Source organism: Kwoniella botswanensis, chromosome 2 (genome assembly GCF_036426115.1).
Source record: "Kwoniella botswanensis chromosome 2, complete sequence".
In the NCBI taxonomy this organism is placed as follows: domain Eukaryota; kingdom Fungi; phylum Basidiomycota; class Tremellomycetes; order Tremellales; family Cryptococcaceae; genus Kwoniella; species Kwoniella botswanensis.
The window spans coordinates 2,006,837-2,031,996 of NC_088600.1; the positions used below are offsets into that span (position 1 = coordinate 2,006,837).

The 25,160-nt window shown below is 43.7% G+C and overlaps 10 protein-coding genes across 10 annotated transcripts; 3 read left to right on the forward strand and 7 right to left on the reverse strand.

Annotated features, from left to right (window-relative positions):
* Positions 1-273: 273 nt before the first annotated feature.
* L199_007651 (uncharacterized protein) lies at positions 274-1,468 on the reverse strand (the record flags this gene model as incomplete). Its single annotated transcript, XM_064893340.1, has 6 exons — positions 274-399; positions 501-695; positions 750-825; positions 927-1,161; positions 1,227-1,277; positions 1,360-1,468. 6 exons carry the CDS (start codon positions 1,466-1,468, stop codon positions 274-276), a joined length of 792 nt encoding a protein of 263 aa, XP_064749412.1.
* A 1,650-nt stretch (positions 1,469-3,118) lies between these two features.
* L199_007652 (uncharacterized protein) lies at positions 3,119-4,098 on the forward strand (the record flags this gene model as incomplete). Its single annotated transcript, XM_064893341.1, has 5 exons — positions 3,119-3,298; positions 3,376-3,484; positions 3,648-3,737; positions 3,844-3,930; positions 4,001-4,098. 5 exons carry the CDS (start codon positions 3,119-3,121, stop codon positions 4,096-4,098), a joined length of 564 nt encoding a protein of 187 aa, XP_064749413.1.
* A 519-nt stretch (positions 4,099-4,617) lies between these two features.
* Positions 4,618-5,251, reverse strand: L199_007653 (uncharacterized protein; the record flags this gene model as incomplete). The annotated part of the gene is made up of 3 exons (XM_064893342.1): positions 4,618-4,799; positions 4,869-4,974; positions 5,090-5,251. 3 exons carry the CDS (start codon positions 5,249-5,251, stop codon positions 4,618-4,620), a joined length of 450 nt encoding a protein of 149 aa, XP_064749414.1.
* A 286-nt stretch (positions 5,252-5,537) lies between these two features.
* Positions 5,538-6,855, forward strand: L199_007654 (uncharacterized protein; the record flags this gene model as incomplete). The annotated part of the gene is made up of 3 exons (XM_064893343.1): positions 5,538-5,688; positions 5,790-5,935; positions 6,019-6,855. The coding sequence occupies 3 exons, from the start codon at positions 5,538-5,540 to the stop codon at positions 6,853-6,855; spliced, it is 1,134 nt and encodes a 377-aa protein (XP_064749415.1).
* Positions 6,856-7,268: 413 nt separating this feature from the next.
* L199_007655 (uncharacterized protein) lies at positions 7,269-10,601 on the reverse strand (the record flags this gene model as incomplete). The annotated part of the gene is made up of 16 exons (XM_064893344.1): positions 7,269-7,311; positions 7,370-7,476; positions 7,591-7,729; positions 7,805-7,903; positions 8,017-8,246; positions 8,372-8,691; positions 8,793-8,909; positions 9,004-9,352; positions 9,433-9,528; positions 9,598-9,748; positions 9,815-9,952; positions 10,047-10,090; positions 10,167-10,187; positions 10,254-10,278; positions 10,348-10,387; positions 10,475-10,601. 16 exons carry the CDS (start codon positions 10,599-10,601, stop codon positions 7,269-7,271), a joined length of 2,046 nt encoding a protein of 681 aa, XP_064749416.1.
* Positions 10,602-10,916: 315 nt separating this feature from the next.
* On the reverse strand, positions 10,917-12,488 carry L199_007656 (deoxyhypusine synthase; the record flags this gene model as incomplete). The annotated part of the gene is made up of 7 exons (XM_064893345.1): positions 10,917-11,021; positions 11,096-11,176; positions 11,239-11,283; positions 11,367-11,582; positions 11,688-11,880; positions 11,963-12,189; positions 12,303-12,488. The coding sequence occupies 7 exons, from the start codon at positions 12,486-12,488 to the stop codon at positions 10,917-10,919; spliced, it is 1,053 nt and encodes a 350-aa protein (XP_064749417.1).
* Positions 12,489-12,808: 320 nt separating this feature from the next.
* Positions 12,809-15,759, forward strand: L199_007657 (uncharacterized protein; the record flags this gene model as incomplete). The annotated part of the gene is made up of 9 exons (XM_064893346.1): positions 12,809-12,971; positions 13,055-13,281; positions 13,387-13,714; positions 13,858-14,044; positions 14,105-14,417; positions 14,534-14,744; positions 14,828-15,210; positions 15,365-15,658; positions 15,724-15,759. 9 exons carry the CDS (start codon positions 12,809-12,811, stop codon positions 15,757-15,759), a joined length of 2,142 nt encoding a protein of 713 aa, XP_064749418.1.
* Positions 15,760-15,951: 192 nt separating this feature from the next.
* L199_007658 (peptidyl-prolyl cis-trans isomerase H) lies at positions 15,952-17,229 on the reverse strand (the record flags this gene model as incomplete). The annotated part of the gene is made up of 8 exons (XM_064893347.1): positions 15,952-15,994; positions 16,073-16,194; positions 16,316-16,348; positions 16,449-16,581; positions 16,773-16,817; positions 16,906-16,947; positions 17,019-17,043; positions 17,133-17,229. 8 exons carry the CDS (start codon positions 17,227-17,229, stop codon positions 15,952-15,954), a joined length of 540 nt encoding a protein of 179 aa, XP_064749419.1.
* Positions 17,230-18,241: 1,012 nt separating this feature from the next.
* On the reverse strand, positions 18,242-19,717 carry L199_007659 (uncharacterized protein; the record flags this gene model as incomplete). The annotated part of the gene is made up of 4 exons (XM_064893348.1): positions 18,242-18,382; positions 18,519-18,593; positions 18,681-19,200; positions 19,398-19,717. 4 exons carry the CDS (start codon positions 19,715-19,717, stop codon positions 18,242-18,244), a joined length of 1,056 nt encoding a protein of 351 aa, XP_064749420.1.
* A 488-nt stretch (positions 19,718-20,205) lies between these two features.
* Positions 20,206-24,972, reverse strand: L199_007660 (phosphatidylserine decarboxylase; the record flags this gene model as incomplete). The annotated part of the gene is made up of 13 exons (XM_064893349.1): positions 20,206-20,399; positions 20,473-20,550; positions 20,626-20,831; positions 20,904-21,279; positions 21,354-21,420; positions 21,497-22,540; positions 22,589-22,723; positions 22,783-22,961; positions 23,043-23,808; positions 23,878-24,075; positions 24,142-24,237; positions 24,298-24,466; positions 24,548-24,972. The coding sequence occupies 13 exons, from the start codon at positions 24,970-24,972 to the stop codon at positions 20,206-20,208; spliced, it is 3,933 nt and encodes a 1,310-aa protein (XP_064749421.1).
* Between the last annotated feature and the right edge of the window lie 188 nt (positions 24,973-25,160).

A 25,160-nucleotide genomic window follows, 5' to 3' on the forward strand; every position in this document is an offset into this window, starting at 1 on the left:
GTGAGATGATTGATTTGCTCCCAGGATGGTAAATCGATGCGCACCTGGCCATCGAATGAGCTGGAAGCCCTCTTAAACTGCCAATGATTCACTGAAACGCTCACGAAAAGGTGACACTAATGAAGTCTGCTCACGTATGTCTTGAGCCACCAACGCATCGTAAGTTCGTTGCATGATAAATCAGACTGCGCTTAGTCGATTCCTGTTTCTTACACATGATCTTGGCTCCATCCCATTCATTGCGTCAATATTGCGTGCGATTGCATGTTCCGATTAGTGTAATGTGGCCAGACTGCCGGGAGTATAAGTCATTGAAACTAATTCACTATCCCCTTGATCCCCCGCCCGAAGTGTTGTTCGCTTGTGTTCCACAAAATTTGAAGCATGATAGAACCTAGCCTATGCCAGTGGAATTTGTAAAACATGAATATCAGCTACCAGGGTTTTATCGTATATCTCGTGTCCGACTGTCAGAGGTCTATCAGGCTGTTCTGACGTACCGAGTCATCCGTACTGGCCGTTAATTTGACGGGAGTGTGGGTGCCATCCGACACAGATTTGAGAATATCCAACAACCTCCTTCCGTGACCTTTTCCCTGCTCGGCAGGATTCGTCGCCATCAGAACTAGATGAATCGCTTCGGAATCGGAGGGAAGTTCGCGATCCCAGGTTAGTGGAATGGTGGCATTGACTAGCTACAGCATGTACGGCATTCAATTCGTCTTCAGGCCAAGATGGAGGATACTCACATCAAACAAGCACCATTGCTTCCTGTCTCTCTGAAGACCTTTAAAACATTCGCCCTCATATTTATACGTATATTCCCTGATCCATAAAGCATTATATCACTGGTCACTTTACGGGGCGGGCTTGGTATTGTAATGGGTCTGGGATGATGAATGATAATGGAAAAGTACGGTACCTACGAAGCCTTGTAATCTTTTTGGGGAAACCAGAACCCCATCATACTTCTAATACTTCCATCAGATTTATCGCTACTGATCACGAGGTCACATCGTACAGGAAGATCGTATGGATCGGAATTTTGCGGATCCGGATCAGAATGAAGATCAGGATCGTATCTCGGTCCTAAGATTGACAGAAGGTATTTTGTAGAACTACCTGGCGCAGAATCTTGATATTCGTATCGATACCATGGGACTATATTACACTTCAAGCGATCAGCTGATGCGCAGAGTCGTAGTTGTGCTTAACTGGGCACTTACTCTGCTCAAGAGAGCTATTCGACACCGACAATATATCTTTCTTCCTTTCCCCTTCGATGTCAGTGATCGGACATTTCAAGTCAACGGCGTACTAGTATGGTATTACAGTAGTCTGACGAGAAAAGCCACTCACATGAAGGATTGGATTCCAGCTTATAGGATGTATTATGTGTATCTTGATGATTCGCAAGGGCTATTGCGCTGGCTAGAGCACGGTCGAATATATCAGTACTATCAGTCATTGCGAATATCGATAGACCGCGTCAGTTATTTATGAGATAGTTGAGAGGTATAGTCTGTCTGCATTTGCAGTGATTCACAATCCATATGTATATATATGTATATGAATCCGAGTCTCGTCATCGCCACAGAATGACCAGGGTCCCCAGCTTCCTATGACAATGGATGGCTCAAGAGTCAGCATTGATCGACCCGTTTCAGCTTCACTCTTCTGCATCCTCCCTAAAACGTCGAGCTGATGCCTTCCATGGTGAGTCATCGACAGATGCCCATGTGTCTACCTTTGTAGACTAGACAGGCTAACTCGTTGGATGAATGGATAAGTAACATACATCTAGTTCGCAACGGCTCCCTCTCTGTCAGGTAAGAGGACTTCGATTTTGGTCGAATCACGGAACATCGACACAAGTTTGGTTGGCAATACGCGGATTAGGGATACTCTGGTGATATCACTAAATCCTATCTTGCTCTAGGTCGCGCAAGATGATATGGCAGAGTATTGACATTGTTGAGTCGGCTCTATGCATATAAGTAGCAGCAGCCTAATCTATATTTGAGTAACGTTCATTGTCTTGCATGAATGAACGGAAACGTCACCCAGCCTATAGAAGTATATGTGAAGTCCGGTCCGTTCGTCCGCTTCTTCTATTCCGGCGAACGAGAATTCTCGTCACTTGCTTAGCGTATAATCATTAATTTGCCAAATATCACCGTCAATCTTTTTAAAGATTGGGGTGAAGCGAGAACATTGAGGCGGTGTCTGTACGAGTCTACCTTGCTTGAGGATGGGGGTCATTGACATGTCATCTGTAGTCATGTTTACCTATCTACCTTGTCTGCCTGTCTATCTGAGTTGACTTATCTTCATACCGAAACCCCATCTTGGCATCTGAACCAGTACTTGGCAATCTTGTGACATTGGCCGGGGCCTCTTGGGGTTGTACCCTTACGAATTAGCTTACTTGCAATCGGCCCCCGCTTCGATCTTTCCCGATTTTTCACCTAGCCTACCTCATCCTTTTTCCCTTCGGTCTATCCGTAACTTGTTTTATGGTATGGCATGTTCAGCGGTTACTTGAGCACTTGGTACTTTGTATGAACTTCATCTCTCTGAGCAAGTAGTACATCTCTGTTATATCATAGTAAATATTCATATATACGAAGCTCAGACAATTAACGCATACTTCGCACTCGTACCGTTTTGTCTCAGATCTTGATATTTCCCATTCCTTGATTCGGTAATCAAGCCAAAGCGAATTACATATATACAAATCAATTCACACCTATACAACATACAGAACAACAACATCTCCGGTTAAACCAAGTCTATCGATAGAACAGATCGACCATCATCTCCAATTTGATAACGCCCACCATAAAGAGCAAGATCAAGAGGTCATTTAAGCGTTGTGCACAAATAGTACTAGGACTTGAAGTGACGTTGTGTGTATAAATAACAACAATCCCGATCGTCATTCAACCGATTTTACTCTATTTTCAAACACATGTTAGTACCATTCGTATACTTCTCAACCATCCCATCATCCTTGTCCTCCTCATGATCATCCTTCTATCCATTCATACATAGATGGAATTCTCTGCAGACGACACCTGACCATCCTCTTTAATCGTCCTTAGATAAACCATTAAATATGTCAAATTCAACCAACCCTACTTCGCATCCGGAAGGAGAGATACATCCTATACCACCTACCTCATCCTCAGCCGAACCTTCACATCCCCTAGACCCAGCCATACCACCCACATCGACCCAGCTGACACAGCAGGATGAGGTGGTTGAGAATGTTCAGAGTATACCGACCACGCCTAAAGTGAGTACGACTCCCTCTCTCGCAGCGACGAGTAAACACTATTCCTGGTTTATGCTGAAGTGTGTTATCCATCATAGGTTCACGTCAAAGTCCTGATCATCTCCGGACAGAGTAAAGTACTATCGTTCGAACCTGAATTGACGGTTGGAAGGATGAAGGAGTTGATTTGGAGTTCATGGCCTTCTGGTGAGTGTGTATTCTGATTCGTTGTATCGTCCCATTCCATCACAGAAAGAGAGGCGATATGAAATCGTCAGACTTGGATGATGTCTCCATGATTCCCATACAAGATAGAGCGGATGGATGAGATGAATGATGGGCTAAAGCTAACTTGTTTTGGGTTGTGTAGAATGGACAGACCCCGCTCAACCTCCTTCACCAAGTTATCTTAGGATACTACATGCAGGTAGGATATTACAGGATGATTCAACTTTAGCATGTAAGTTAACGATAGTCCATAAACCCATTCCCCCTCAATCTCGACATATATCGTTTGGTGTAACCTCTGAATTCACTGTTGACTATATGGTCATTTTCATTTACAGCAAACAACCTACCAGTCTCTGAAACATCCTCTTTACCTACCGTTATACATATCTCAGTGCGATCATTCTCGATCAGAGCAGATGACGGTATGTCCAGTTCCTTTCTATTATCGTTTATTACTGTATCATGGAGCTGACCTAGGTTCCTGATTCGCAGACCCAAAGAAACCCCATGGACTGGGTCGAACCACCAGTGCATCAAGATCCCATCGAGGTGAAGATGATGTCGGAGGATGTAAATGCGTTATCATGTGATACGATAATTGTGTCACGACCAAGCTCAACCCTCAACACTCATGATCCGTATTATCCTACTGTCGTCATACAAGAATACACACAAGAATACTCGAATCTCATGTCGATCCGTTCCCTTCTTCCCACCATATGTACTTTTCGCTCTTTTAGGGGACACTGTAATATAGATTTCTTTACTTTGCTTTCAGTCCCGTTTCCCCTTGAGCGTTAGATCTTGGTCTTCAACGCCAGTCATCAAGGATCGACTAGATCTCTCAGAAGGGCTTTTGAAGTTTTGTTTCCCATTTTATTTGTAAAGTACTTTTCTCTCACGACCATCATTTTCAACTTTGCTCGTATTATTTGGTCTTTCTGCGTCTCTTTTTCTCAATACAACAATTGCTTTTTTGGCTTTTTACATACCCCGGTCTTTATATTATGAGTTTGAAATTCGGGTTCAAGTTTATCTGATCTATGTATGTAATGTATAAGATGGACGCGAGAGGTCTGAACGAATCTGCGAATGATTAACCTGAGGCGCTACTCCGACCTCATCTCACCACCACCTTCCTTCTCCCATTCCTCAGGAGTCTTCAACCTCAGACTCAAAGCGTGTAATCCCTTATTATCAAATTCATCTTTCAGTAGAGCATTCACCATTCGATGTCGGGCTATAGATGTTTTGCCTGTGAACGAAGGTGATACAAGGTGAATAGCGAAGTCTGACATAATGACCAACAATACCATGTCAATCAGCAGACTATCAGTTTACATGGAAGGATGGGACTCACGAGTTTCACCACTTCCACCTCCCTGAGCTCGCATGGCAGCATGATGTGAATGTTTAGACGAGTCGTTATATACCCTCAACAAGATAGGTTGGAAAGCTTCTATTATCTGTAGTTGAACGGGAGGATCAGCTACTGCTGCTCCGACGGCTTGACTTTGGAAGAGTATAAGTAGCAGGTGGTACAGCCCTTGGGGATTTGATTGGTTCACTGAGTGTACTCACCTTTTGCTGAATCGAAGTTTCCACAGGTCCGGGTATCCTAGTCGCTTGTCTGCCTGCCGAAGAAGAAGAAGAAGCCATATTCCTGATTCCAATGCTTTTGATAGGAATTGATCGGGTGAGTTGATTGCGAGTGGCAACTAGGGATGAGAAATAAGCACTCATTGGTGAGCTTGTCAGGTTGATGATGACTCTACTATGTTTGATATGAATGGTTCAAGTCAGAGAGGTATCTTTATTCATCTTTGTCCAACAAGATCAACGACTTTTGACTTTTGTAGCTTGAAATTCTATTACGTAATTATACTTTTGTTGAGTGGCAAATCGTGCTTTCTCTCGCTCGCTCTTCAAACATAAGAACAAAGAATACAAATACACTTTTCTGTTTTGATCAATCAATCTCTTTGATCTCCTTCATTCCGTCTTTCATCAGCCAGGCATCATAATCAAGATGGCACCAATCCTAACAGAAGAAGAATCAGCTCTCGACCCCTATCTCATCCTGGAGATAACATCAGACGCGACGGACAAAGACGTCCAGAGGGCCTACAGGAAGAAATCATTGAAATGTCATCCAGATCGTAACCCATCTCCTGAAGCAGGTAAGTTGGTTTTCTGCCTTCCGCTACTGCCTTTTTCTCTCGTCGAGGGCCAGCTGAAATAACTATGGGACAATTGCTGACGTACGCTTTTCGTGATATAGCAATTCAATTCCGTCAGATATCCGTATCGCTCGAAATACTCTTGAATCCCCATAAGAGGAATTATGTAGATACAAAACTAGAAAATGATAGGAAGAAGAAAGAGAGGTATGCTGAGATGGATAAGAAGAGGAAAGTGATGGTTGATGTGAGTGATTACAATTTCAAGAAGAATAAAATTACTTCTTCATCTGTATGACCTATTGCTGATACCTGTATTCTGTCAATTAGGCACTCAACGCCCGAGAAGAAGAAGCCAAAAGAGCCAAGGTTGCTCAACAGGAAAAACGTCGTCAAGAAGCTGAAGAAGAAGCTATCAAAGATGCTGGACGAAGAATGCTAGAAGAAGCTCAAAAGAGAGCAATGGCTGCTGCATCTGCTGCTGCTGCCAAACCACCTGTCCAACCTCCCCAACCCAAGTCAGACTTGAATAACAATAATCAGAATCAACCTGAGATCACATCTACCGATTTGACTCTCATTCTCACTTTCGCTCCCACCTCCACCTCCTCGTCTTCGTCCTCGTCGACCCAACTTCAGAATACACTAGAATTGAAATATGGTCCAATCGCTCATCTGATATTGACAGATCCACCGGCAAACAAGAAGAAGAAGGGTAAAAAGGCTGTAGTGGAATTTCAGAAAGGAAATTGGGGTGGATGTTGGGCATGTTGGAAAGATCACTTAAACACCACTGGGCCAGGGGTGGGGTTGGAAGATGGAGTTAAAGTGAAATGGGTTAAAGGGGAAATACCAGAATGGGTTGAATGGGCAGAACGACAGAATCCGAAACAATCTCATACCCAAACACAGGCAAACGGTGATAATCCTATATCATCAGCACCTGAAGCTGCTGCTGGTACAACGTTCAGTTTTGATTCTGCACCTGAAATTAGTAATGGTGGAACCGGTGGGTTCACAATGGCTGATCTTCTATCTGCACACGCGAAGAATAAAGAACAGAAAGTGAAGAATGATCAATTCGAAAGTATGACGTTGTTGAGGATGAGACAGTTGGAAAGGGAGAGATTGGAAGCTAAGATAAGGGAGGAGGAGGGTGATGATTGATTGACGGACGGGGGAGGATAGAATCTAGGTTGAACTGGGATATCCATCAAATTCCCATCATTCAAAAATATGATTAGATAGATTCATCATCCCAAGAGTCCAAATAATGACATCTACAGTAATTTATCATATCGTGTACTTTTATAATTAGATTTGTTGTATCCACCCTATAGGTATAGTCTCAACGTTCATGTCCAATGGGACGCTCAAGTAATGTACCTTGACGAAGTCCAAATTGACTTGACTTGCACTAAAAGAACATTTTCACCTGTTTTTGATGCATATCATTTTTGTATCAACTTTTTTTTCGCCCTTTTATATATTTTCTTATAACAACGACAACAACATGGAGGTATGTTCTCCAGACTACTACCATCTACTCGACTTCGCTCGTTCAGTCCTCCTTCACATCATCACCGATGTATCCTATGAGAATTACCTGCATTCCTCAACTCGCTATCATGATCGTCAGCCTTGGCTTCACATACAAGGATAAAAAAGAATTGTAGCTCACTTGAAAGCAGCTTCAATACAATGTCTGATCTCTCTATAACTGACCACCAGACAACTCTGATCATCTCGTGAGACTAACATTATACGTTCATCTAAACCTGCATCGAGCTGGAACGGATAGATCATGATTAGCCGAGCACATCTTTTCAACAATGAACTGAAACCAATCATTGCGCACTATCTGGCTTAAACTTGCTTCAGATGTTAAGAAATTAGACCCACCTTGTTGAGACATGTCAAAACATGCGATAAATCCAAGATAGGTTTCCCATCGACCCCAACCGAATGAAAAACGTAATCTCTGAATAGTTTGAGAATATATCGATCACCCGTATCTGACCATCTTGGATCCAATTCGAATCTAACAAGTACCGAATATCGTTCAGTCCGCATTCGGACTTCGGCTTGACTTAAAACTTAGATTGACTAGACTCACTCTGCTCGTTCGTTGATGAATCCCAATTTCGATAATAACCTAACTATTCGTCCGTTCTCCATCTCCGCTCCAAGATCAGATTCGAGCGTATCGGCGTAGCTAAACAGGTACATGATAAAATAAGCATCGTCTACCCTACACACACCAGATCTTCTTGCATTCGATGATTATCCTTAAACTCATAACTTATGAGATAGACAACCAAAACTCACTTCTGCATAGCATCCAGCTCATTCAATATCCTAGGACCCATAATCTTAATAGCTTCATCAACAGATTTCATAGGTGAAGGTTTCGAGATCAAGAACATCACCAAGGTCTTCACGTCGGGCGAATAATTACGTTGAATATGATCGAGTGGGAGTGCAGGATGTTGACCAGGTTGGAAGAAATCGCAGCAAAGGGAGATGATCAATTTACCAAATGAGACTAGGTCTTCTTGCTAAATCATTATTTAGAAAAAACATCAGCTTGGATTTGTACAGAACAGCCAAGAGCACCCTGAGGTTGCCAATCTTTTCGCTTCGACTTATCACAGCCCAATCTTAGAGAGCCAAGCCAACTTACCTGAAACACGCCAACATGGGTATTCGGATCATGTGCCAAAACGTCCCATACCCCACACCCATTCAACCTTATCCTATTCTTATTCGTTATCAATATCTTCGATGGGTCCAAATTCCTAGCTGCTAATCCAGACGAATGAATCGCTTTGAGTGCATTGGCAATTTGGGTAATGTAGGACCACAAGACCCTTTCTTGGATTGGCAGACCGGTCCTACCCCTTCCACCTCCTGTTCCACCAGACTGGTTAGGTTGGTTGGGTATAAGATGTTCCTCCCATATCGTCGTGGAGAGAGGGTGATAGTCGTATACCAGTATCAGGGCTGATGAGGTAGTTAGGATAAAATTTTAGCTTCTCACAATGCGTTTACACGAATTTATTGGTCGTTCGACTGGGACTGGAAGTGAAAGATACACAACTCACAGTTATCGTTGAACGCCTTGGTGGTGAACGCTTCCCTCAACCCAACAATATTTGGATGTCTCATCCTTCTCCAAGTGTCTATCGCGCCAAAGGCATTTTCGTTGACTAGTTTGTAACCTATGATCTCCATATACATCAGCTCGTCTCTCGTTTATACCGACAACATGAAAGTATCACGAGAAGACCACCTAATCGTGGATTCTTCACTCACCCTCTATCCTCCTTAAAGTATATACATTCCCATCAACGCTGCTCACCGCTTTATAAACCGGTGCAGGATGTATATAAACTTTTGACGGTTGGTTTTGATTCTGGTTCGTACTTTGATTTTGCTGTTGAGGGATATTGGTATTTTCAATAACCCTTAAAGAATGGTATATACCCAATTCAGATGGTAGACCCGGTCCAGAACCCGCTTGAAGACCTTGATAAGTCACGTCATGTTTGGATTGTAGTGTCCTACGTAGATCATCGGGGATGAAGAACGAATGTAGAGGATGGTGAGAGATAGGTGGGTTAGAGATATGAGGTAATGGTGAGACGTAGAGGTGATGGTCGAGCTAAATCATATATCATATACCTTGTCCATAAGCATAATCTCACATGACATATGGTATGAATTTGAATTGCATAGACTCACAGGCTGCCGTACGGATTGATGATGCATGAACATACTTCCATCTAAAGCACTAGTCTGCGAAGGGTCCATGGAAATCATCGAATCATCGAATGACATCTGATTTGATCGCATTCCCATGTCAGCTCCCTTCGAAGGAAGAAATGGCGTATGATGAGAGCTACTCACCGAGTTATCCTGTCTCGGTAGGATCCCACCTTGGTTTCCTAGTGAAGGCCAACTGGGAGCGGGAGCTGAAGGAGGAGGAACTGACATAGATGGAGGGAGGGGCGAAGCATTCTGAGTGAGGGTGGAAGGTTGTAATGATGGTGTGGTCGCTCTGAACACGACGTCGTTAAGATACATCGAGATCTTTAATAAGAGACAGAAGGGGAGTGTAACTCACCTAGGCGAAGGGTTCTCTCCTATAGGCGTTTTGGGTACGAACACAGGTGCTGAGAGATGTTCTGCTCCCAGCCCTGAGAATGATTTGGTACTGGGTGTGAGTTCTTTCGACAAGGGTGCTGGGTTTGTCATTGCTGGGCTGGTGAGAAGCATCAAAATTAGCTTTAGATACGATTGATTGATTGATTGCGAGTCGAGGCCCAACGGTACAGCGGTACAGCGATATGACTCACCTCCCAGTCAATGGTGTAGAAGGTGCATTGAGATCCGTTCCAGGCTATATCGAGGATGGTCAATCAGTATAAGTAAGCGTACAATCAGATCATCAACCGTAAATCGCTAGTCGAGCTCACCGGTGGATGATAGTATACACACTGTATATCAAGACACGAAAGATGAGTACCGACATTGTCTTGTCACAAGTATGAAGGGTGACTCACACCTGAATCCTGGAACTTGCAATACCTATCCATCTCAACATTAATTGACCAAACCCGAATCGGCCGATATTGTGATGAGATGGATGGAACTTACCCATATACCATTACGTTCCTACATATCCTCTGGGGAGTTTCTGCACACCATCTCACGGAATCAGTATCGTCGACCTCAATCCAGCATTCTATCGAGGGACTGTCGCTGAGGCGAGATGACCACTCACCCCTCTTCTTTTCACCCGCAGCTGGACTGTCCCTCCCCTTGTTGTTACTACCACCCCCCTCATCCAGATTACTAGGGGCACGTATCTGGATAGCAGCTGATTTAGGACCGGTACCGAGACCTGCCATTTTGTTGATGCTGGGTAATATACAACACTAGATGGGTCATAAGGTATATCGAGTAAGCATAACATAAGATGGAAATGGTAGATGGGGGATATGAGCTGAGTAGTAGTAGGTGGATGTCACCGTCATCATGAGTCGCGTCGGATAAACCCAGAGCTTGTCATACTCGTACATATAACACCAATGTTCTTGTTGAGGAGCTACAGTGAAGAGTAATGATGCATGCAATATGAATGTATAAGTACAAATGCAAAGTGTGATATACAATCTGATCTATTCCATCAATACCAATGTAATGTCATATTGATATCTAGTTGTCTATTCCGAATTCTTCTTCCCATCTTGAGATTGAGCTTCCCAATGTGCCTTTCCGAAGGTAGCAGCAACTACCAAGGGGAATACCAAAGTCGCATCGGCGTATACCTGTTCATACAGCACGATCAGTTTGCTTCGCGCCGCTGTGATATCGGAGATTGATCGACTATTGTAGAACTCACCTTGACACTCTCCGCACCTGCTCGGATCTTCCCCCACGAAACAGCTTCATCAGGTCTAGCACCAGAGTCTGAACCATCGTACTATCAAACATTTCAAGTGTCAGCTTAACGATCATTGACCAGTAATTTGATGATTGGCTCACCTCTTGTCCGGTGTTTATGTACACGGCATAATCAGCACCATTTCTCTGTGATTATCAACATAGTATTAGCGAACCAATCGTGACAACACATCCGCCGGACTGATGAAGGAATAGGTATTCGAACTCACAAATAACATGGCATTTGCAATCTGATGTTTACAGACCCCACCTCCCAAGATGATCATACCAGCTTTTTTTGATTTCACACTCATATCATTCAATCTTCTGATATCAGCTACGATATCGATGTTGAGTTGTAGAGGTGATGATTTGTAGGTATGGAAATAGATCATATCGCCTAACGAGCCGTCTGTCAATGCTGGGCAAAACACCGGGATATTGTTCTGCGATAATCCATCGTCTTGTCAACACATAAGCCGACAATATGATAGAAGAGTTTATCTGAATTTACTACGATTCTTCCCAAAACACACAAAACGTTGACTCACCTTATAACACCAATAATATACACTCTCCTCATTATCTATCTCCTTCCCCAACCTATGAATCACACTACTGGGACTCCACTTCGTACCATCCTCTTCTTGCTCTTTCACCATCTGATCTAAGATCGGTACCACCCAATCCTCAAATGCACAATAATTCGAATTTGGAACGAGTAGATTTCCTATTCGATTCAAACTAAAAAAAGCAGACACCAGTTAATTTCCTTCATCAGATGTTTCAGCCAGGTTCAGAGGTTTTGTGGAACTGTCCGACTTACCCCCTTTTCCTCAAACCCGCACCATCCAGATGGAATTCACCCAATACAGTCGATCCTAGACATTTGATAAAATCCTCTTCAACACCTCCAGCAGTAGTCACCAGACAATCTATCAATTTGTGTTGAGCTAAGAATCTAATGATTTCTCGGAGACCTGATGAAATGAGGTTGGAGGTGTATCCGAGGAAGAGTGTAAGCGGTTCATCAGGATTACTACGTTGTTTTCGCTGTATACGCACTCAAGAGTCAGCTTGGAAAATTTCATAACCATAAGACAACGAAATCACCCGGGCTAAGCGATAACGATCCAAAGCGATAGAAGAGCAGATATGCGACTCACCATCTCTTCCACTACCTGTATAGCTCTAGCCAACCCCGTAGCTTGGAATCCAATCGTCTCATAACTCTTCAACAGATCCTGAAGATCAATGGGTTTACTCAGATCTGGTCCTTTCACATGAACAGCATTATCGGGTAGTGCCTCTGATGGCGTGAGTACGCTCGCATGGGCGTTGTCGGTTGACATTTTGGGAGTGTTGGTGACAAATGGTATTGAATAGATAAGATGAAAGATCAGCAACTAATTCGCCGAAACAAAAAGTTGGAAAGGTTGAATGTTGATATTTTGAACTCGACCTCCACATTGATACATTGATATATGAATTACCCTTTTAGGCAATCACAGGTAACTCCTAGACAAGATCACGTCGAGTATTCGAGGCAGACAGACCGATGGACAATAACCAAGATAACTTTACGAGACAGGTTGAGACTAAGGTTTTCTCACTTTCCCACAGATTTATCGATAACCAGATCGATAAGCTTACGAGTAGCATAAGATACAAGATGGAAGGACTCAACAGGAGCAGTACGAGTAGATTGCCCACAGCAATACCACGATCCAACTTACTTTCTTCGATTGGCGGTCCATCTTCTGCAACCCCTTCGTCTTTGAGATCAAGTACCAGTCGTTTAGGAAAGAGGCCAGCAGGAGAAGCTGGATTGGAAGGTGAGTGATACGATCAGAGCTCGTCTGTCCTCCAAGTTTTTTCGCTCCTTTTCTGATGTTCGATTGTAACGGGTACATTATAGATCCATCATCTTCAGCTAGACAGATCTCATCGATGAACACCCGACTATCCTTCCTCGAACATGATAATCATTCTCTCCAGGTGAAAGCGAAATTATCAGCCGATAAGATCGAAGAGCAACGAGTTGAGATTGAACAGTTGAAAGCTGAGAGAAGGGCGTTATACGATGGTGAGAAGAAGGAAAGACAAGTTGGCGAAGAGAGAGAGAAGGATTTTTACGATGAGAGGGTATGTCAATATTCTTCCCATCATCCTATCATCCCATCATTTAGCTATGATGATCCAAAGCTGATTGGTTGGATTGGATTGGTTTGGATTTGGTTGGGGTTGTAGAAACGCTATACAACTGAGATATCCCAACTTCGCACTCAAAATTCCACTCTATCCAATTCCTACGAATCTCTAAAATCAGAACATAACATCCTCCTAGGGAAGAACTCCTCTTTCATTCAAAATGCAAATAACGAGATTCACCTTCTCAATTCGCGAATTGACGAATTGACCAAACAGCGAGAAGAGCTTAAAGGGTGGGAGAGGAGAGCTAAAGGATTGAGTATAGAGTTGGAAGAGGAGAGAAGGAGGAATGAAGAGAATAAAGAGAGGGGGGTGTTGGAAAAGGAAGATAGGAGAGTTGATGAGACGTTGCAGAAGGAAGTTAAGCGTGAGTGAATCTGTCATTTTAACATTGGCATCGTCTACAATTTGGGGGATAGAGATACCCAAGAAGGACCTGTCTGTTCATGAGTCTTAAATCACCTGCGAAGTAGATGATGGACCTGACTTGACATATGCTTTACTCTACAGGTCAATCCCTCAGTCTAGCCACGATATATCGTGAGAACGAATCACTCAAATCTGAAGTAGTGGAATTACGTCAAAAGAAGAAAGAATCAGATTCCAACGAGAGAGCAATGAAAGACGTGGAGAGGAGATTGAGAGATGAAATTAGGACATTGCAGGAACAGTTGGAAAGATCTAGAAGAGATATGGAGTAGGTTTTCATCGTTAGCTCAAGAAAATTTACCCGCTGATCATAGATTGGTTGTGATAGTTCCTTAACTCAATCGTATCCCTCAGGTTCATCACCCGAGAAAACATCCGACGAAACGTTACGTACCCGCTTATCGACGCTCTCCACGCTGCATAACCAAACTACCGAAGAGTTAGCTAAGAAGGATTCTCAGATACGAGAATTGCACGAGAGGTTGACGAACCTCGCTCAGAGTTCTAGATCTTCTATAGCTGAATTGACGAAACGCTCCGAAGAGGCTGAGAGGGAACTGAGGTGGGCTAAGGAAGGGAGGGCATTTGCGGAAAGGAGAGAGGAGGTGGCTAAGAAGGAGGTAGAGAGGATACGGAGCTCGGTGAGTGATCAAGCATATGAATTCATCATTAAGCTGTTATTCCTGTCATTTGCGCATCATGCGTATCTTAAACATCCTCGAAAGCGACGAGCTGATGCCTTGTGGTGTGATACTAGAACTCTTCTTTCCCAATGCCAGGCGGTGTCATACCCGACCAATCAGCCAAGGTGTCCGAGCTGGAAAGTCTTGTTGAGTTGTATCGATCCGAATTGGACAAGATATCGAGGGATTCCAGAGAAACCGAAGAGCGAATAGCGAGTGGAATGGGCTTGGTGAAGAGTCAGCATTTGGATGAAGCGAGGGATAAAATTGGGCAACTAGAACAGGGTACGTAGCTTGACTGAGGACATTCATAGGGTTTCCGACCATCAAACTGACCTATATGTCGTTATACTCTTATTTTTCCGCAGATATCCAATCGCTGGAATCGACTATTTCCGAGCTCACATCCGCCAACACCCGTCTAGATGGAGAAGTAAACGATCTCATGCGTCGTGTTGCTTCTGGGGAATATAACCCTTCGACAGAAAGATGTTTGGAATTGAAAAATAACCCTGCGAATAAGATTATGGCTGTCAGACAGCAGATGTTGGTGGATCTCAAGAATGAGAATGATGAGTTGTTAGAGCAAATAAAACAATTGGACGAACTTGTTAATCAGAATGGTACTCTAGAGGGTAAAGAAGGAGTGAACAGGGAAGGGATGGTACCGAGGAGTAGCTTTGATAGGTTGAAGAAAGAGAAGGAGGATTTGGAGAGGAACCATGAGAAGAGGTTAATGAGGTTGAAAGAGGTGAGCGAGCCTTCTAACAGAAATCAACTCAGATGCGTTTCATCATGGAATCTTACGAGTTTCGTGCTCACCATCATCTTTACAAAAACCACTTTATCCCTCTCAATGATCGTCATCGTAATCGCTGACGCTAACAATCAACATGCATCTTCAGATATTCACATCCAAATCTAAAGAATTCCTCGAAGCAGTCTACTCCCTCTTAGGTTGGCGAATCAAATTCGACGAATCCGGATCGGATATCCGTCTAACATCGATGTACGCGCCGAAAGGTAAATCGGGATTGACATTGAAATTCGCTTCTCAAGAAGGTCATTTCGGTACGATGCAAATGACCGGTATGATGGCCAGGGGATTGGAAGAATCGAGGCATTTTTGGATTGTCGAGAGACAGAGTGTACCGGGGTTCTTGGCTCAGGTTACTACGGAGATGTTCGAGAAAACTACTGTGAGTGAATGAACCCTCACTGTGGAACGCGATGTACACTCAAGCTGACTTTGAGGGTGGTGTAGATTGGTAGAGCTGCTGGATATGTAGGATTAGAATAGATAGACGGATGTCAAAAAAACTCTCAAACTCCAATTATGACGGGAAGTTATATGGATCGACTTCTAGTATAGCGCCGATGAAAGCAAGTAGCGGTAGAAGAAGATACAAGTTACTTCTCGATACGATTTACATTGATTTATTTATGCATATAATGACTTCTTCTGCTCAATATCCTTACAAAGTTCCTTCCTTTACATCTCACCACATTCTGTTATCCTGACTACCAATTTTGGTCTAAGGGTAAATCGAAAGATTTGGTTAGCACTGGAGCATGTACACGGGAAGATCATTCCCATGGACATCCAAGCTCACCTATTGTTAGCTCCGGTAGGTACGTTCTCGATCTTCCTCACGGTCAATAACCCGTCGATCACCCGCCCGAATACACAGTGTTTACCATCTAAGAATTCTGCTGGTGCGCAGGTGATGAAGAACTATGATGTACAAAGTAGAAATCAGACAAAGTCAGTATGAGATGATGCAAGGTATAGTAGGATAACGCAAATATATATATATATGTACATCTGATTATAGATAACAAAGAGATACACTCACTTGACATCCATTTGTACCAGGACCCGAATTAGCCTATACGCATGCCCACGAAACAATTAGCATTAGCATTTTCATGTTGTACTTTTCGATCGAGCGATATCAATGACGGAAGATGAGGATATGAGAGACTTACCATACTCAACAGGCCCGGTCCGGTATGTTTCACTTTGAAATTCTCATCTTCAAATTGAGCGCCATATATGGAGAAAGAACCTGTACCGTCGTTACGTATAAAGTCGCCTCCTTGGATCATGAATTGGGGAATACTATATTGCACAAAGAATGAAATTACTTGTGCGTTAGCTGTTGTTAATTTATCATGCATGGTACATATTGAGGTAGGTATGACTCACACTCTACATATCATCAAATTCAATTCGAATGAATGACGAATGATAAAATCAGCTACTGGACAACGATTTCCCTTACCGAAGTAGAAACACGCCAGCTGACGTACCTGTGGAAAGTCGCTTTCTTATATCCCTGCGGTATCGAGTTGACTCTATTCAAGAATTTATCAGCCTAGATTTAGCAATATTGGGCAGCCTCTAGCTGATATCGTATGGTGTGGTATGGGATATGAGACATACCGATGTTCACCTGTACATAACTGTCTGAAATTCTCTGCTGTCCTATATACCACCGATACTTGATAAGCTTATTCCTTTTATTGCTCTCGTGAGTAGCCAAAGGGAAAGCTCACTTTGGTGTTATGTCGCTGAACAGCTCTACTCATACACCATCAGCTAACCCATCATGTCGATACTCACATGCGCACGACAGCTGAAGAAAAGGATCTGTACGGTACGGTACATACCCATTTTTATCCTCCCCGCTGGAGTATCTCCAATACTGACATCGAAGAATACTACCGGTCGGGTCACACCTGCTGGCGGGTCGAGTGAAGACGCCATTTCGAGTCTGTTGAGTCTGTGTATGAAGTGAGGAGTAGAGAAGTGGACCGAGATGAATAGTTGTCATGCATATACAGAGGGAATGATATCTCGAAGATGGAGGTTTAAGAGACAAGCCAAACATCACAGCGGAGCTCGCCGCAAGCGAGCTGGGAGGAATTGGAATAAATTCATTTTATAGGGTATTCACAGAGTCAAGATCAACGAAGAGGACGTTGAGGTGAGCATGAAGAAGATGCTGAGACACTGTTATTCTAGCATCTAGTCAAGTCACTTTCAACCACAAGGCGGCCAGACCACAATTCAAGATGGCTCCAAAAGCGAAGCAAAGGTGAGTCTCTGACTACTCGCGTGCCATCAGATCGAGAAGAAAAAAGTCGCGAGGGAAGGAAGACATCTCAAATTGGAACGATCTTGCGGTCGACCTTTCTTTCTTATGCCCTCAAATCACCTTACATGCCATCTCCTTGATATAGCGGACAGATATTCTTATGAGTTGTTATATCACAAGCAATTGAGTAGATGCTAATTCACTCCGATCAACTTTTACAGGCGAATCCTAGTGAAATTGGTTTCAACAGCACTTACGGGTTACTTCTACACTACATCTAGAATAAGAGTGTCCGAGAAATTGGCTAAGATCAAATATGACCCAATTGGTGAGTTTATTTGTACACTTCTTGTCGAAAAGGAAAGGCAAGGCGAACTTATTCTTTGATTTTGTCGTATGTTTAGTAAAACGACATGTCCTCTTCACCGAGACTAAGATAAAATAGTCTTGTCGCTATCACTCGAGATGCCTCGGATGTAGGTAGAAGGACAAGGATCAGAATAAGAGGGGAGGAGAGCGATAGTGGGATCAATGGCTCAAGGCTGGAGAAGATCAGAAGTGGAAGGGAGGCAGGGATCGATCTGTCAGAAGGGACAGACAAACAGACAAAAAGGATGCGACGGTAAAATCCATCACAACAAATCACAGCTCAATACAAATACAACATCTATATATCATGCATCATATACCCTGGTTCCATGTCCCACGTACGAGCACCACCAAACTACATTGAGGTATTATCTTAGCGGGTTTGGAGAGTTCTAATTGTATGATCTGACGTTCTTCGTCTGGAGCCGGATAGAGTGATAAGAGGTGTAATGACTGTGATGCAAGATAAAGAGTGAGCGACAAATACTTGTGACGTTGAAATGTGTCGATTCTTCTAAGCAGAGTCCTCTTGTAACCGACATCACCATGAAATGATAAATGATAAAGCAGACAAGAAGTTTCCACTAACCTGACTCTGATCTTCGGATCTCTTGACTTTTCCTTGATCTATGATAAGATCCAGCATCTTCCCGATCGGCATATCCTATATATGATAAATGATCATGATCTGTCATTCAGCACGATTCAAAATGTCAAGAACTTGATTAACCATGAGTTTCGTCCCACTCACACATTCAACCCAACCTCTTTCCAATTTCCCTCCCGACCATTTCCCACTTTCCTTCCATTTCTTCACATTTTGCTGAATCTGCGTTAGATCCATCGTCCATTCGAAATACACTCTCTCCTTCATACTATCATTTCTAGCTGATTTAAGGAGTGGTTCGGATGTCATACGGATTTTCTTCAAGTGGATATCCCATAATTTATCTGCTTTACTTTTGATCTTTGGTTTGGGTTGATCGACCGCTGCATTATCTTGAGATATACCCTTACCAGAACCAGAACCAGAACTAGACTTTGAAAGTTCTGCAATTTTGTTATCTTCTTTACGCTGTGTCTGTGTTTGTACACTCTGAGTTTTCACTACATCTTTCCCAGGAGGCGGTTTCGGTATAACTCTATCCTTGAATTCGGGGAACCGCTGAGATATAACCTCTCTAGCTTTATCTCTTCGTTCGAGGAACGCGTCGTGGCGAACATTATGATCAAGGGGGGCAGTACATGAATGAGTAGATTGGGATCTATGTCTGGAAGAGAAGGTTCAGCGTCAACGGCAATTAGTTACAGTTACGGTTACGGTTAGAATGAATTGAGAAGAAGGGAGGATAAGAGAGTCTTAGGGAAGGGAAGTATACGATCGTTCTTTGACTGTCCAGCCAAATCGCCCTCCTATATGAGTACCATTCATGGCATAGGATTGATAGACTCAAAATAATCAACTCACTCGACGCAGTAAGCCCCACCACATCCTCTACATCTGATTTCCCTCGCTATTTTTTCACCTTCTCCCTCCGCGACAAACCCTCCAATCGACTCTATACTCTCCCTCTCGCATCCCTTCACTTCGCACGTCGTCTTTCCCCTATCTAACTTCCCAGGTCTGGCAATAGAAGTACTTTGGTCCAGCTGTTGTTGAGTACAGGTATGTAAACTCGATGAAATATGTTGTTGACAATATACCTGATTGCATGTCGGACAAGTGAAAGGGAGGAAGTCGACTAGGGAGCATAGATGACATCTCGAACCTGGGGATAGGATCGACATTTCGGCGGCGTGGGGATGGGCCTATCAGTGTCCCGATTATTTTGAATTGATGCGATTGCTGAAGTAATGGAGAGATGGACGATGGATGTTCTCAACAGTTCATCAGCCAAAGTGGACATGTCATGTGGAGGTGAGTCACCCCTTACCAGAATGGATGGGTGGATTCACACATATCACCTCGTCATAGTTGAACATAGGAGTATATGACAATGCACACTGAAACTTGTTTGATACAAGCAATGCACACAAATGTTCTTAAATATATACATGTAAGAACATACGGAAAGTGGACATGATAAATTCATAAATCAGTTCGTCATTGTTGGATTTTCAATTTGTTTTTTGGGTGTTTGTTTTGTCAATGATTATTGGATTTTCTGTTTCGTGATTGATTTCTTAATTCTTGTCATCTATTTTACAGCATCCCCTTTCCCTCCAGCACATCCTATAATACAACAACACCCTAGCACCACACAGTTTTGCAACTCTCATATCTTCTCAGCAGGTGTCGAAACACCGCTAACGCTCGAACTCAAACTGCCGCCATTAGATTTCTTCGTACTTCTCCCAATGCCCATGCCCATCCTGACCAAGGTTTCTATACTAGCTCTACCATTCTGTAAGAGATCTTCATCCCATTTCATAGCTCCTTTTTCGAATAGACATACGATGGTTGATCCGCCTATATACATCGCAATAGCAGAGTTAGCTTTACCTTCTCGAAAACAAGAGACTACAGAACACATTAAACCCACCAAAAGCGAAATAACCCAACTCATCAGCTCGATTGACCTCCTGACCTTCTTCCACGGTCGTAAGGATACTTCCAACCACTAAGATCACACAACACAGCATCAGCAATCTTGCTCAAGAGACATTTGCATAGCGGCAAAGGTAGTAACACTCACTCATCGCACCGACCCAGACTGTCATAACCAGACCAAACTCTTCACTTTGAATCGGTACGATTTTCCTAACGTTCTCACCATACACATCCAGAGTGGTCCTGATTGCCTGAGGGTTTACCGTATAATATTCACCGTCAATCATCGTCATCTTGCCTATCTTCCCTTTGACAGGCGAATGGAATCGGTGATAGTCTTGAGGAGCGAGTCTGTGTATACACATTATAAAATCAGTTTGAGATGTTTCCTCAGGAGAACATATAATATACACAATGACTGACCTGAAGATAGCTAATCCTCCACCTTCAAACCGTCCCGCAACATCCTTATAATTCGGACCTAGTAACCTCCCAACCGTAAATTCCCTTCCCTTGATCCAAATTTGCGTAGCTTCATGAACAGTCTCAAAAGCCATCATCCTACAATCCGCACATGATACCAATCGTCCATCATTCTCGGGCTCATCAACAGGTCTAGCCTCAGGTTTCAACTTTCGATAGAAGAACTCATTGAAGTTTTTGAACGAATCCAATGGATCTAAGATCTCTTCGGTATCTAGGTTATGGAATGCGATAAATCCTGGTATGTCCACTGCGGATGAGGGTGAATCGTACTTGAGACCTTGTTTGACGGATAACGATTTGAGTAATTTACGGGCTGAGGTGACATGCCGTAACAGCTGTCAGAAGAACATACCACCTACTAAGACATGACAGAGAGCTGCTACTCACCCCGCACACTGTGCATTTGGCCTTTGGCACCTTTATACAGCACCCTAATTCCCAATCGTACATATACCTGCCCCGCCCAGCGTCCATTATCAGCTTCGCATTCCACTTATCTGTAAACGACCAGAAAGATGAGTCAGACTCACAGCCATCTTCTCCTCTTGCAACTGCCCAGTCCTCCTATCCTGCACCAGAATGTTCGCACTGTTGGCCCCTAAAGCATAACTTCCAATAGCCACCTTATTCACAATCTTACTTAAGAATTTCCTTTGGGCCTGAGATGAAGTAACATAATTGGCAGTGACTATTCGATCGACTCTTGACCAATCTGCCGAGGCACACACAGCAAGGTGCGTGACGATATCTTGTTCTGACTTCTTACCTAATCTAGGTCGATGACATAGAGGACAAGTCTTGATATTGATTATTCTCTCTCTATCATCGATGGGGGTCTCATTATCATTATCATCGTCATTCTCCGAATAGCTCGATCCGGGAGTCGTCACTTCTCCATCAGTTTCTTCACCGATGTTGATACCTCTATTCAAAGGTATAGTTTCTCCATCTAAAGTAGCTGTTCTATCAACTTTGACCGCAGGGACATTTGATTCCCTCCTATCCGATATAGGTTGGATATTCCCAGCAACGTCATCACCATCCTTTCCTGCACCGTCCTGGTTCTTGGGCCGACTTCGTTCGATATGTTCAGCCAATTCATCAGGATCTACTCCCGCTGAAGCAGCGATGTTGCCGTCTGGTCCGGTCATCTCCAGCCCTTCTGAAGCAGGCTGAGCGGATATTGCAGGTGTAGCACCTCCCAAACCACTGGTACCGCTCATGGCAAGTTCGTCTCCTGATACTTTCTCTTTCTCAGCTCGAGACTTGGTAACCTCTTTCTCTAAACAATGGATGACCTCTTCTATGGTCAATTCATCTTTATCAGCGGATTTACCACAGCTTGAGAAATACCCTTCGAGGGTACGTCTAGTAAGTGTCGAGCCGAGCGAATCAAGCATCGCAGTGAGCTCGGTGTAAGACATACAACCTGAATCATCGACATCGTATTGAGTGATGTACTGTCGCCAGAATCGTTGTCGGAGAGCATCATAGGGTTCATATTTCGCTCGAACGGTAAGTTTCGGAGAATGTCGAGCTTCCCAGGCCATATCTTTCTCGGTTGACAGGTTGAGCTGGGCCATATCAGCTATGGACTAGTATGACATTGACGATGAGCTCACTGTAAATTCCCTCATCTCATGTTTCCCATCAACTTCCTTGTCGTAGAGACCAGTCTCAGGATGGGGTTTGGGAGCATCGGCGATGAGTTCGCTGAGTGGGAGAGTGCATGTCCCGACCATGTCATTACCAGACACCTATATGAACAAGTCAGCTACTGTATTCAAGTCAGACTATGAGAGATGATATAGCTCACCTTATCCCAGTCGAGTACAGCAAATTGCATGGTATATGTACTTTCATGTCTTCTCACATGGAAAAGCAGCTTCTCGTCCCAAGTGGGATTAAGAGAATGTCTAATCACTCTAGTCCTAAAGACTTTCTTTCCGAATGAAATGACCACGAATGGATCCATATCAAAAGAGAATTTCAGAGCTGCGACATTCATCGATTCGTCAATTCCTCCTTGTAACCGATCTCCTGCCCGAAGAAAAAGCGGCGATAGTGGTGACTTACCATTCTTAAGTTTTGGTAAATCTTCTGCACCTTTAATTTCCAGAATTACAATACCCAAAACTTCTTTACCTTGATTTGCATCGAAATTGAATCCCTTCTTCGATTTCTTTTTTTGAACTGCTTGTGGGATTTGACTTGAAGATTCAGTTCTTGATTTTCCTCTTTTGAATAATGGTCTTCGCATCTTGGTTCCTCCAGGTGTGACTATCCCAGGCGTACTAACGTTTGAATCGCCTGAACCACCTTTGATCATAGGTGCAGAAGCGAAATAATCACCTTGCGAACCTGATCCTGTACCGGCTCCGGACAATGATCCGGTTTTAGGTCCAGGTACTAATAATCCACTGTTACCACTACTTTGTCTTTTCTGAGTTTTGTTGGTTGTCTTTGATTCAGGTAATCCGGAAGTCTGTTCGCTAACTCCAGCAATCACATTCTCAACCATCGATGGAGATTCATTAACTGGCATAGGTATAGGAGTCTCGGTCTCTTCTTCTTCGTCTAATGCATCTTCAAATTCGTCTGAAGAGGATGAACTGGACATTCCATCGTCGGAGAGTGAATCGACGTCATCGTCATCGTCATCATTCTCAATTTCGTCCATCTCAGTGGAGGTAGGTTGACCAGCCACCGGTACAGTCTTATGACCTCCTTTCATGGATAACACGATGCCTGAAACGGCAGACGCGACCATCGAGGTGGGTCGAGTGAGTGAAGAAGATTTGATTGGTTCCTGCCTCATCTTAACGGTACCTATACCCTTATGCTGCAACAGTCGCATGAGTTATGAGCCAATTACACACGATGTATGATCCGTCGGAGATGGAAGACTTACCGCCGGTACACCCAGAACGCCAATCGAGTTTCTACCCACACTGGCTTGTTCGACAAGTGAGCCATATACTCTTCTAACCCTCTTGAGGGCATCCTCAGAGTCAACAGCGTCTTTAGGAGGGATAAATCCGATCTGGAATGATACCGTTCCCGTGACGGTGTGCTTTCGACGAGTGGACAAGAGTTTCTGTGTGAGAAGCTACATGGAGTGATCAAGATTCAGACTTGAGAACACTGGTTAGTGGTGTATGAAAGAGGGACATACAGGAAGATTGTCTCGCCAAAGGTGTATTTCACCTTCGGGGAACCATTTATCGACGGGTATCGTCAACTCGCCCATATATTCTTTACGCATGAGGTCCTGCAATCATCTTCAATATGAGCTGAGTTTCCTGAACTCAGAGAGGTAACACAAGCTCACCTTGTCCCAGAGGACACATTCTATACCTCTTCCACCAATCACGCCTGTCAGACTGAGGTAAATGGGGAAATCAAATGTGCTTGTCTCAGGTGGGAAAGTAGGGTCGAGAGATTTCTTGATTACTTTGGTTGAATGTCGAGAGGAAGGAGGCATGAGCAAAGTGAGGAATCTGTTTGTTTGTGTTTATTGTTAATCAGTATCGTGTATGCTTCTGCCATACCACGCAAGGTGAGGGCACTGTACGACTTACGGATCAGAAGTTCCACCTCTATCTTTAGCTACTAACCCCTTAGCGTTGACCACTCTAACTCTGAGGTATACAGCGGGTTCTTCACCTTCCAGAGGTTTTCGGGGTCCTCGAGCAGCAGAAGCAATCTGTGCAGCTGTCATACCTTGTGATATAGGTTGATGTTGATGCTTTGATGATTTCCTTCTACTAAACCTACCGGATTTCGTATCGCTCGATACTGAATCTGACGATACGAGGGTGGTAGTGGTAGCTGATGGACCTGGTGAGGGAGGTCTAGATGATCTGAAGGTGGACGCTGCCATTTTGAGTGGTTTGGACGCCAGTCGCTTCAGTCGTGGTGGTGCTTTACCTGGTTGAGAATCAGGAGGGGGTTTGGTATTGGCATTGGCACTGGCTATCGCCAAAGCTTCTTCTGTGTTGGGCATTGTGGAGTACTGGGTGAAGAGGGAAGAGGGGTGAGGAAAAAAGATTGATGTAGGGGGTGAAAGAAGGGAGTGTGATATCCTCTAGGCAGAGTGTTGGGTTTTATATAGGGACAAGGGAATGAATGTGCTGACTGGGGGAGGTAAGGAAGGGGTGTGGGGTATATGGTCCGTGCTAGTGGTCGAATGAG